General features: G+C 40.8%; 2 protein-coding genes across 2 annotated transcripts in view; both read right to left on the reverse strand.

Moving 5' to 3' along the window:
- Window positions 1-1,366: 1,366 nt before the first annotated feature.
- LOC140924901 (uncharacterized) lies at window positions 1,367-3,666 on the reverse strand. The gene is made up of 2 exons (XM_073374890.1): window positions 2,889-3,666; window positions 1,367-2,122 (listed from the first exon to the last, which is right to left on the reverse strand). The coding sequence occupies exons 1-2, from the start codon at window positions 3,286-3,288 to the stop codon at window positions 1,431-1,433; spliced, it is 1,092 nt and encodes a 363-aa protein (XP_073230991.1). The 5' UTR covers window positions 3,289-3,666; the 3' UTR covers window positions 1,367-1,430.
- Window positions 3,667-7,440: 3,774 nt separating this feature from the next.
- Window positions 7,441-12,831, reverse strand: part of LOC140924125 (alpha-1,6-mannosylglycoprotein 6-beta-N-acetylglucosaminyltransferase A-like) — a 28,777-nt gene continuing 23,386 nt past the window's right edge. The window contains exons 21-23 of the mRNA XM_073374143.1: window positions 12,018-12,114; window positions 10,920-10,977; window positions 7,441-10,144 (exon numbers count right to left, since the gene is read on the reverse strand). Of these exons, the coding sequence (XP_073230244.1) occupies window positions 9,943-10,144; window positions 10,920-10,977; window positions 12,018-12,114 (357 nt within the window). The 3' untranslated portion in view covers window positions 7,441-9,942. The remainder of the gene's footprint in view (window positions 10,145-10,919; window positions 10,978-12,017; window positions 12,115-12,831) is intronic.

A 12,831-nucleotide genomic window follows, 5' to 3' on the forward strand; every position in this document is an offset into this window, starting at 1 on the left:
TAACTCATGTCTGCTTCAGCATGGAGCGAAATAGCGAAATACCTTAAACTGAATCTTATACCCTCCCCCCCTCCCCCCCAGTTGTAGGCCCACGACCTCGTTCCAAGGTTCTCTCGCCAACCCGAGCAACGAGGTTGGTAGGCCCATTCAACTGTCAACAAAAAAATAGATCCCATTATAAGCACCTCCGGATATTAACTCCTCTCCAAAGGTGTAACATGGATTCCGAAATGCAATTTGATCAGCGTTGCTATCTCTTACTTCGAAGGGCTTTTCATGAGCTCGCTCTGATATGAGTCCCCTCCGTTTACAAGCCGCCCCCAAACCCCTAACGAAGATGTATAAACCCAGGTCCAGACACATTTATATTTATACTCCATATCTCAGTGCTCGACCTAAATAACAGGACTGTATTCAAACCTCCCTGCTGGGCTTAGAAGGGGCCTCGTTCTCCTACTGTTGCATTTACCAGCTGGTTATGGGCATCATGATACTAGTTCTTAAGGAAAAAAACACAAATAAAACCACGCTCTACAACTTGCTTAATTGTTAAAACACATGTCTGTTCTCTTTATTATGGCATTTTTGGCTCAGTTTTGAGTCTCCAGAATTTTATCAGGTCTTATTATGCTTCCGATGACGATCACATTTGTTATGGAAACCTCTCTACGATGACAAAACCAAAGCCAGCGTCGTAGAGCTGCGAGGTGAATACTGACGGGATCTTCAAAGTTGGTTCTTGGCGATTGGCTCTGCCTGCGACGACGTTGGAAACCCGGCGCTGGTACTCCCTTATATCAGCCTCATAGGTATGTGCCACTGCAAAGGTAGCCTGAGTATCAGGCCCTCCTAAGGGGCTAGGGGAGAAGAGATTTTAGACAAAGGGAATGGTTTTGGCGCCGTTTTAGTCTGAAAACGAGAGTATAGACTTAATCCATTTTGGGCTGGAACTCGGGTATGGTTTAAAGAGGGAACTACGCGAGTGTATGAACGTATTGGTAGTTTCAATTCCAAAAGAATAAGAAAGAAAGAGGAATACTAAATGGATTTTAAGGAATCTTTTTTGAAGTAATGATGACATAATTTCTTAGGGGCCAGGTGGTCTGAAAAAGGGTGAGGAAAATGACATTTTTGGCCTGGAATAGTTCAGGACTTAGAGAACCGGACCATGTACCTCCGCAGAATTTAATATGTCTACATTATTACTTTTGCTGATCAGGTCTTTATAGATCCTACGTTCTTCGGCATATTCGTTTGCTGTCCTTTGCAGTCCTGGTTAATATTTGCACCTGCACCAAGAATTCCCAGGGGTACTCCTCGGGGGAAACAATAACAATGCGGTCCGAAACTCTATATTATCAGGAGCTCGAATTCCTCCTAAGTACAAGCACTGACGCGTTATCGCCTGTACGATTCCTTTTTAAGGCTCATCATTTGTATTTTGAATATCTCTCCCCAGTTTCCTCTCGTCCAACATGTCTCTCTTTGGACAAAGCCCACTTGGGATTTTCATAGCAAGGCTTAGGCTTAAACTGATATTCGGGTATAAACCCACGGTAATCAAACCGGGGAGAGTGAGGACATAGTCTATCAAATGGCTCTATTTTGTTAACAGTATACGCGATAGCTCCCGGGGTCCTTTGACGAAACCCGCTTGCTACCAACCACAACTGTCTCATAGCCTTGGGATAAGTTCCATGGAGACTTAAATATTTCATGCAAACATCTTTCGTAAAGAACTTTTGATCTTTGCCCGCACTTTTATGCACTATCCGATGATTGTCCATGAAATATGTCACATTTTTAGAGCTATTTCCCATCCATATGGCAACAGCTTGGTCGCCGTACGGAGAGCAAAGTAGAGTGGAGTTTCTCTTCTCCAAGATTTCCTCGATCAAGTCACGAGTCAACATAAGCCACGCCTCGTCTACGCGGACGATTTTCGGCCTACAGTGGACGAATCCCCAGTATAGAGCTTGTTTGGGCCGGTAGTTCAACTCGTACAGAAGACGATCCAGGCAAAGAAAATGATCATCGTCTATTCGTAGAAAAAAGTCAAACTTGAGTCTTTGAATAGACCATGCTACGGCCTGAAGAAGCCGCTCAGTGAAGGCGATATTATCTGCAGTGAAAAAGGGCAAGGTAGAGAAGACAGAGAACTGCATTATATGAAGAGCGTATATATGACTGGACTACATATGACTAAATTTTTGTATTAGTTGTATTACTCTGAAATGGCAGCTGTCTCCACCGAAAAGATCCCGGATTACTAGTCAGGCAACCGAGCTAAAACTCCAGGATCCGGGACCACATGACTGACAAATTGGGAGTGCGCGGTTTGAATATCAAGCAAGCAAGGGCCTCTCCTAAGGGGTAGTTGTGTTATTGTACGTGGTCCGAATGAATTGTGTTATTCACGTCAATCCATGCAAATCTCCTGGCAGTTTTCGGTCAACTAAGCGAGACGATCCTCGACATTTTTAAATGTGAGTCCCCAAGGGATAAACTTTCTCAAATTCCGCTTCCGGTTTCTGCTGGATTACGTCGTTCGCTTTCCGAGCGTCTAGTGAAGTCTACCCCAGGGCTTACCTTCATGAATTAAGCATTTTATGGTACACGAAAATTTGGGGGGAAATCCCGTGTATGATTGTTACTTTAACGATCCACCAATCAGCCTTAAATTTGGTCATTAATAACGACTGTAATTAACGAAATAAAACGTAATCAGAGTAAAATTTTGCGAGGTTAACAGGCGACTGATCCTGGTAATTTGTTTTTTATTTTTCTATATTTTTTTCCTTTCTTGGAGATAGCTTTTACAGTTATTCCGTAAATCCAAGGTTTAAATAGAGGTGACGTATGTATTTCTGTGTAGGATCTTACCTTACCTTCTACTTCAAGAAAAACTAAATCGTTTTTATCCTCGCTTTCCTTCATAACTGCGCTACTTGTTTCGTTGTCTAACCCTGCTTGATCCGTAAAAAAAGCGCAGAAAACTTCATCTGTTCTTTGTCTACAATCGGAAAACCACGTCTCTCTGATAGCGTCCCGTCTGGCTTTTCGCGCTGCGTGAGAGAGTACAGCCACGACCAAACGAAGTTTCCTCGGTTGTCTTAGCTGAAATAGGTAAGCGGAGCTCGCCACGGGCGAACTAACATACAAAGCTTCTTGAATTCTGGATTTTGAGGTGTCTAACACCGAGGGCCAGTGAGAGAGCATTGTTATTAGTAATCCTTCGAAAACTGCCAGGCATAATAACATTGTAAAAAGTACCCAGCGCGAAGTCATTTCCGGCGACTGTATCTGACACAAGTTGAGATCAAAATTTCAGAGGGATATTCGTTTTACAGGTAACATTCAAACAACAGAAATTTCCATTTTCTGCAAGGGAACATTTTTCGCACTGTCGTTTGGTATCTTAGTTACGAACGCGTGAGGAGTGTGGCGAGTCACTAAGACAAATACATTTTGAGCTTCATTTTCAAGTATTTGTTCATTTTCCACGAGATTTGATTGACCCATGCAAATTATGAGCCACCATACTTTTAAATGTGTAATAACCATCTCAAACGCTTCGGTCGGGTCATGCATTTGTTTTAGCAAATTCAAGGACGTTTACGAAATTTCAAGGCAACAAAAAGAATCCTTCATTTGTTAAACAAAATATCTTAAGCGGTGATTAGGCATGGTGACAATTGTTACTCGATATTTAAGAGCGACGGTCAGGAAATATCGACCATCGAGTGGCAAGAGTTGAAAAATCGATTGTCTTCATTTTTTGTCCATAAATAGCGTTTAGGTAGATAAGTAATCTGATGTAGGTTGTTCTCGCAAAAAGCCTTTTATTTTCGAGAAAAGTAAGAATATCAGTTTTAGTGGTGGGAGTCTCAAAATGGCCGTATTTTCAACCCGAAATTTGCTAACATGAACTCTCCTCGCGTTCGCAAATAAAGCCCCAAGGAGAGATTTGGACACTTTCCATCAATAGAACAAGTCTTCTTCTTTCACTAGAAGATACTTTCACAGCAATATCAAGACTCGTTGAACTAGCATAATTCAGAAACGAACAACAGGTTTTTACGGTGACAAAAACTTAAATTTAGTAGTTGCTTTCTACGGCATTTTTCTTCATGTGGTACAGGTCCAAATTTTCCCGGTCCTCGTTTATTCACACATTTAGACATTCATCTAAAGCATACCTGAGATTTGGTTTGGGTTCCCTTAGGCAGCCTCCAAACGAAAGCATCAAAGTCCGGTAAAAATAGTGAAGCGTGACCAAAATAACTTATTTAACGGCTCCAAGTTTCCACGATCGTAAAGTAAGAAGACGAAATATCTTCCTGTTCCGTCATCCTTAGCGAATTACCATTGTTAAAGTCCATATATTTCGATAAAAAGTGAGTATCAGAAAAAGCGCGTTTGACTTTTTCTTCTGCAAAATACTGTCGGGATCGAAAATGTTACTCTTTCAAGAATTGCGTTGCGTTACTACAGTGATTCCGTGACTGTCATTTTAACGGCTTCGTCTCATTTAAACGTACGTTATGTCACGTGCAGCTCCGGAACAGATTGTCACGCAGAGTCGCCGCCTGGTAGGGTTCAGCGTTTCAAAGTGGCTACAATCACAGGAAAAAATAACGGATTCCCATTTTTGGATATTTTAGGGTATTTAAAGAATACCCAAAAAAATCCCAAATTTGGAAGAGTGAGACAAGTCCCAATCAGGGAACTTGGTTGGGAATTCCCTACTTGGGACTTGTCTCACTTTGCCAAATTTGGGATTTTTATGGGTATTCTTTAAATACCCTAAAATATCCAAAAATGGGAATCCGTTATTTTTTCCTGTGAATTGACCCAGTTTTACCTTTTTACCCCACTCTTTGATTGGAAAAAGAAATTTTGCGACGGGAAAACCCACAGGAAGTACAAAAAACGAGCCTTTAGGCTGTAAATATCTACTTTTGTGCGTTTCGAAATTGGAAGTGTTTACACAATTACCGCCGGCCTACCATGAAAATTCCTGAACTTCGATGGTGTCTTACGGAGATTAAATTCCATAACCCAAGCCAATTCTCAGGTATGTTTTAAATGAATGTCTAAATGTGTGATTTAAATAGCATTAGGAGAATTTGGAGTTATACCACATGTTAAATATTGCCGTCGAAAATGAGTAACGAACTTAAGTTTTTGTTATCTTGAAAACCTATCCCTCATTTTTGAGTTATTTCAGTACGACGAGCTTCGCTATTGCCCTGAAAGTATCTTTTAGTGGAAGAAAAAGAATTTTTCTGTTCATGGAAAGAGTCCAAATTTCTCCATGCGGCTTCGTTTGCGAACGCGAGGAAAGTTAATGTTAGCGAATTTCAGGTTAAAAATTAGGGCAGTCTGAGACTCCGACATCGAAAACCGATCTTCTAATTTTTCTCACAAATAAAAGGCTTTCGGCAGGAACAATCTACTTTAGGTTTCTTATCTACTTAAAAGCTATCTATGAAAAAAAAATGAAAGAAATTGATTTTTCAACTCTTGCCACGAAATTAAGATTTTGGTCGATTTTTCCTGACCGGCGCTCTTAAAGATTCTTTTTTGCAATTGTTTTTCGGTCCCTTTCAAATGAAAAGCGTAAAAAGGTGGCACTGAAGAATTGTACTTACAACTTTTATTTGTTTTTTCATTTCATTTCTTTATTCTTTAAGGAGCTGCGTCATAGTTAGTCTGCTACACAGCCGTTTTTAGTGTCGTCACGCAATGCTCCTCCCCAGTGGGGAGGAGCGTTGCGTGACGACACTAAAAACGGCTGTGTAGCAGACTACGTCATAGTGTCATCAGCTTAAAAAATGTATCCTCTTTTTTCATGCTTGCTATTAGCAATCCAGGTGTATTTCCTTCATCTGTTACCATCCTAAACCCTGTATGATTTACTATTGCGCCTCTTTCTCCCTTTTCCCTTCCCATCACCCTCTGCTCCCGCCGCGCGCGTTACGCGAAGACGACTGGGGACGAGTTAGGTCGTGTTTTCTCTCCCGGCCGGCTGGCAGAGTCGATTTTGCCTTACTCGAGAAAGACTGTAAGGCAGAGCCTCATTTTCTCCAGTCCTCGCTCAAGAAGGCAAAGGAATATTTCGAGGCTACCTGTAATGTCAAGGTAATTTTCTATGCGGAAAACATGAAATAGTACCTCGAAACAATGCGACACGGCTCGTTTGAATACGAACATTAAGGAGCTTATGCAACGGCGACGGCTATATATGAAAACGTCAATTAAAAAGGAAATTCGCGCTACCTCAAACTTCATCACGCTTATTCCGAGGATTTCGTTCAATTCGTCAAATGCTGACAAGATTTTTTCTGGAGTTGAATTCTAAACTAAGAAAGTCGTTGTCTTGTGTCACGTCCTCCACAAAACGTAAATTTAGATACTTTCACGTCGCAGTCGTGCAATGACGGCAAAGAAATGTACAAAAAAGCATGATGCACGTGCAAAGTTGTTGTTTTACCAATCTACAACTTTTACTTTTTTGCCGTTCTCGCTGACGTCATCGTTCCTTAAGTTCCCTGGACCTTAAGCAACGACGACGACGGCGGCGGCGGCAGTGAAAACGTCGCTAAAAAATGAATTTGCGTTCTTTCAATCTTAATCGCGTCTATTTGGACCCGCTCAATATGTCAAATGCAGGCGACTATTCCAGGAGTTGAATTCTTAAGGATTTTATTCGTTCAAAAAGAGGAAGGAAAATTCGTCGTCGTATGTCTACGTCCTCCATAAAACGGCAAATTAGGAGGTTTCACGTCGTAGTCGTGTGGTGGACGTCAGAGAAATGTACTAAAAAGCGTGATGCACGTGCGGAGCTGTTGTTTGGATCATGAAACCTATTGTTTTTTGAAGCTGTCGACGTCGTCGTGGTCGTTGTAGTTGCTAAAGCTCCCTATTGTTTAGGGGATACGACTGCTGACATGGATGAACGAGTAACTTAACCCTTAAAGCCCCAAGAGTGACCGACATCAATTTTCTCCTAACAACATTCATCTTTCATAAAGGAAAAGGTCACCGAAGAGATGTAGTTTGATCTTTTACCAAATTCTCCCAGCTAATTCTTTACGGAAATGTATAGAGATCCGTCTGGAGAATTTGTATGTGGATACTGGGGCTTAAAGGGTTGATGACCATTTGACGATTGCGCATGAGACTGAGTCGGTGTTGTGCCGAATTGCACTATGGGGCTGTTTGGTTCCAGTTTCCTGCCCGGTAACTTTGTGAGAGTTAATAAAAGAAGAGATAGCAGCCCCAAACAGTCCCATAGCGCAATTCGACTCAGTACTGACCCATGATCAGTCTCCCGCAACATACGGCAAATGGCAAACGTCAGATTCAAGTTGAGAATTTCTCAAAATAGAAAATGAGCAGATAAAAACAGCTCAGAAAATTCATATGGATAAAAAGTTGAGTGAAACTACTAATTTATGTGCAGAAATAATGAACAGGAGGCGACAAGGTGGTACAAATTCGCGTATGCCGTTTGACGTAAACGTGATACTTAACCTCTCTAATAACAACTTATTAAATTGGTAATTAGTCTGGTATTTGTCCCGGTACGTACTATTAGTAATTAATGAGTAGATATTGTAATGTAATATAACGTGAAATGAAAGAAAATTAATAAAAAAAATTGGAAAAAAAACCTATTAAAGTTTTGAAATATAGTCCCGACCGTGGTCAAACTTTTCAGCACACTTTTTCCTTTTCTCCGTGCAATTCGCGCGACCTTTTACGGTACAGTGAGACAATATGCATAAATATAAAATAGTATAAAGGATGTAAATGATCATGTTTTCCTTTCCCTACAGCACTAAATAAATACTTATTGACAAATTACGTCCACCGGTCTACATCTCCTGGTCTTTTAACTCGTAGAGCTGCATATCACTGATGCGGTGCATACGAAAACCTCAAATTAGATCTCGCATGACCGCGGGAGCCTATGCCAAGCCTCGTTCACACGGTTTACCCTGGGATCGAGATTAAAGCCCGCTTACCTTCTGTAACTGGTTTAACTCAAAATAAAATTTTCCCTGTAACAACGTTTACAAAACGAGAAACCGTTTTGGTGGAGTTTTTATCTCCATTTACACTACCAAGCTTCCATTAACAAGCTTTCATTTCGTTCCTCTTCTGGCCGCCAAGGAAAAGCTTGTCATATTTTTCAATTTGCAGTACAAAGGCAAACTCGGTGGCGCAAATGCAGCTATATTCGATTAGCTTTACACGTCATGATAATAAATGTGAAAGAAATTTTTTGACGTGCATCGTTATAACAATTCCGTAAAAATAAATTTAAAAAAATTCACTACCGCCTTAGGGCAGAAACAAAATACTACTAACATTCAAACAAAAAAGGAAATGCATAAAAAGGTTTACCAATTTTACCTCTAACTGAGACGAACTCTCAAAGAAACGTATTACAAAACTATTTCAACAATATTTTCTAAAAGTAAGGCCCGTACGTGCAAAATTGTAAACTTTACATTAAAAAACCTTTAACTTATTTACACTTATTTAACATACTGTGCAAGTTCAGATCGTATATTATCTACACACACGCTCAAACTACCCAGCTTTGCTGGATATTGAGTCGCTGAATACGTGAACATTTTTATGTATATAAATTACAGCCCGTGTGCGTGGGCGACTGGCCACTTTATACAAAGACAAATTACTACCAGGGGGCGTGCTAGTTATTTAACTCTACATTGTATTATGATACCTGCGAAAACAGCCGTCTCACACCGCTCCTCGCCGCTTGAGATGTTTCGCCACAAGCGACGTCTGCACCTCAGCCACAGAAATTCCATACTTATGACGTAAATTCTGTCCGGAATCAGGATCTCTGATTGGTCGACGTAGTAATTAAATTGTTTTAGCTATTGTTTACGAATGACAGAAAAAATACAAAAGGTCACAAAAAGGTCAAATGTAAACGCGACAAATCTACTACTAACAGTCAATATTCGAGGAGTATGTTCTTATTTAGGAGAGGCATTTGAGTTTTGCTAGAGCTCGTTCACAGAAGAACACAAAACTTTACCATAATTGACCGTGAGAAGCATAAAATCGAACAACATTTCACTTGGAACCACGTGACTGTAAAGATTGATTTACCTCATTGGTATGGAATTTCTGTCACTGAGGAGCAGACGTCCCTCTTAGTGGCTAGGAGAGGGAGAGATGGCCGTTTTTGCAGGCTACATATGGTGAGAAATTGTTCATTGTTTAGCGTCTTGCAAGAAAAGACTGAGGAAAAAACTACTCCGACAAACGAACACTGGAGTGGAATCTTTGGTGAGATCATTCACCACTTTAGAACCTTGGCCGAATTGACTTTCTGGGATTGTTACTACGGACAAGGGAAAAATAGCCCACGTCCGATATATTACAATTTTAACATGACTCCGAGGCTTTAGGGTGTTGAGAACGTTTGAACATTCGTGACTGTTACATGAGGTCATGTTTATCAAGCCTCGTTTTGAGTAGTAGTTTTACGGACCTGGTGGTTCGAAAACGAAAAAAACTGATCAAGTTCCCAGAAAAAACTTTGTTGTTCGCTTTCGTTATTACCTTGAGGACTAAGGATTGTGGACATTAAACTTAGTGAGATTTTCGGAACTATTTGGTGTGTACTCGTGTTTTCCACAAGGGTCAAAACTGCAAATTTTTCACGATCCCATTGTCTCGCAATTCCCAGAAGAGACTTGAACACAAAGGAACCAAACCAAATATAGAAAAATGACCACAAAGCCTCAGAGTCATGTTAGAATTTTCATATATTGAACGTGGGCATTTGAATAACAGTCCCAGACGTCTTTGCGAAAGTTAACTCGACCCAGTTTCTTTCTCTTTTCTAAAGTGGCGAATTGAAACGTCGTGGAGAATTTGGTCTAACAAGTGTCAGCAATCTTCACAGAGAGCTACCTGTCCTTTCTTGTACTTTCTACAAGGGCACAGGCGCATGGTACTTGGACTCGTTCCTGTGCAGCTGAAGAGAAGGGTCTGGGTCTGAAGAATGCAGGCCTGTGATTCCTTTCGGAAGCCTGGGGCGATCAGAGACGGTACTTCTTCCAATCGGCTTGAGTTACAGGGAAAACCATTTCTATTGCACAAACGATAAACAGTCTCTTTAACAATTAGTCCTCGAGCCGAATGGGCTCTGAGTCAATAGCCCAGAGGATAGAGTCAATAGACTCGGAGGCCATGAGGGCGAGAGGAATAATTGTTTTAGTAAAATCCAAGTAGTTAGTCAAAAATATCAAGATAAAACAACTTTAGCTAGCAAAACGCGATTCAGCCGCCATTGTTTTGGTTTTCAAAGCCGGCGCTTTTCCCTACTAGTGGGCTGTAACATGTAGCCTAGTAGAAGCTCAACCAATGAGAACGCAGCATTGATAATAGACCATTAGTTGGATTTTACTATGACGTAGCTCTACAAAGATAAAACGATTAGCTCATTCGATGAAGCGGTTCAGTGCAGAGCGGGAAGTCGCGGGTTCGATTCCCGGGGTCAGACCACATACTCGGGGTCTAAAAAACTAAAAAAAATATGGGTACTTCCTTTGCCCGCAAACGTATAAAAACGGCTAGACCTTCGCGTGGCTCGGACGACCACGTATATTGGCGGTCCCGTCTCCAGTTGGAGACGTGAAAATAGTGTCCCAAAATTAGCACTTTCGTGTTAAATACACTGACATTCTAATATACTGAAGTGCAATTTGTTTAGTTTGATTTCATTCAGGATAAAACAAAAGAAAAAAGAATGCATATTCTGGTTCAATAAAGCCCGCAGTGATATCTAACTGGCGAGCAAAATTGCTGAAATTGTCAATAACAAGCAAAACTAAGGACAGATCTCCTCGTAACCAAATACTTACTGCGTTAGAGAGTCTCGTGAGTTGATTTTGGAGAAAAACTCTGGTTCACAAACCATACCTGTAAACAGAGATAATTTTAAAACAAATGTTAAACCCTTTAAGACCCTCTGCGGAAATGGCCCTGGTCGCATAAGACAATTTCACGTCGTAGTCGTGTTCATGTTGTTCCCCATGCCAAAGTTGTTTTTCTAATCTTAACCTATTGCAGTTTTGACATTCTCGTCGCCGTCGTTGCGAGACCTTAACCCTTAAAGACCAAACAGTGACCAACATCAATTTTCTCATAACGATAGACATATATTGTCATGAGATGAGTTTATGAGAATTCACAAAATGATCACCTAAGAGAAAATGCTTTGATCTTTTAACACATTCTCAACACATTCTTTAAGAAAATATATAGAGATCAGTTTGGAGAATTTGTATGTGGATAGGGTTAAACTCCCTAAAGACGTTTTGACAAGGCTTACGAAGTCAGAATCCCTCGGATGATGACTTGAGCACGTATTCAAACTATGACATGACTCTAGGGTCCAAACCATTCACAAAGACCTTAGTAGACTTTCTAGAAGTCCTTTATTTTTTTCCTGGTTGGTTATGCCATTGTAAAGAACTTTCACACCTGTTTGGTGTGAAATTCACCGGTCGAAAATTCCACTGGTGACGTCATGACAATTGACCAATAAGAGAGTGAGTGATATTTGACGTCACTCCCGACAAAGCACATGTCAGTCATTTTTCCCGCTTGAATTTATAATATGATTCAAATCCAATCAGGCGAAACAAGTCGACCGAGCGAGCGACGAATCATGGCACCTAGCTTCGCTTGCTTTAACCCTTTAAGTGCCAACAGTGACCAAGATCAATTTTCTCCTAACAATATCCATACACTGTCAACAGATAAGTTATGAGAATTAATAAAATGATCACCTAAGTAAAAATGCCTCGATCTTTTTACAAATTCTCTCAACTCATTCTTTAAGGAAATGTATAGAGATCAGTTTGGAGAATTTGTTTGTAGATACTGGGGCTTAAAGGGTTAAAGAACTTATGAGAGGTCGACTTGTAGCCAGTCTAAGAGCTTAGTTACTGACATACCCTTGGAAAGGCAAACTTCTTTACAAGATTTTCCTGCCTCTCCCTGTGCAGTTATGAGAGCTTTCAAAGGAGGCCACAGATTCTGGTAACAAAAATCCTGCATGTTAAAGAAATGATCGTTAGTACTACCTTCAATCATCTCCCATATCAGGGAGCTTTAGCATCGACGACGGCAACGGCAGCGAAAACGTCAGTTTTAAAATTAATTCCCGTTTTTTCAATCTTTGTTGCGTTTATTCCAATTTGCTGAAGTTGGCAAGTGTAGGTGAATTTCCCTGGAGTTGATTTCTTGAGGACCGCACTCAAGTTTAGAGAGAAACAAAGAGATTCGTCGTCGCTTGTTTATGTCCTCCATAAAACTTGCAATTAGGCATTTTCACGTCGTAGTCGTGCAAGGACGGTAAAGAAATGTACAAAAAAGCGTGATGCACGTGCAAAGTTGTTGTTTTGCGTAATAAACGCATTGCTTTTTTGACGTCCTCCCCTTTGCCGTCGCCGTCGTCGTTGCTAAAGCTCTCTAACAACGATACACCTTGGGGGGAGGGGGTAGGGGGTACTTAACAAAGATTTATACGGGGAGGCTCCGCCCCGAGGTCCAACCCCTTACCCTTTTATATTTCGTATACCTTCTATTCAAAAAGGGTACCCCTTTCACATACCTAGTTTACAAGTTTGCATCCCGTAAGGCTGCTGTAATTGCATTGTCTTTAAAATATGAATAAATCACAAAAACAAGAACGTGTTTCTCGACTTCTTCGCGCTTCGGAGTAATAATCATCTGTTAGCCCTTTAGGGCTTTGGTCACCGGCCGAAA

Source organism: Porites lutea, chromosome 14, assembly GCF_958299795.1.
Source record: "Porites lutea chromosome 14, jaPorLute2.1, whole genome shotgun sequence".
Classification (NCBI taxonomy): domain Eukaryota; kingdom Metazoa; phylum Cnidaria; class Anthozoa; order Scleractinia; family Poritidae; genus Porites; species Porites lutea.

Bases quoted from the DNA above. Each gene is read 5' to 3' on its own strand.
- LOC140924901 (XM_073374890.1), bottom strand. From the start codon at position 3,288: ATGACTTCGCGCTGGGTACTTTTTACAATGTTATTATGCCTGGCAGTT. The intron at 2,123-2,888 runs GTAAGGTAAGAT...TTTTCACTGCAG, and splicing joins AGTTTTTCTTGAAGTAGAAG to ATAATATCGCCTTCACTGAG.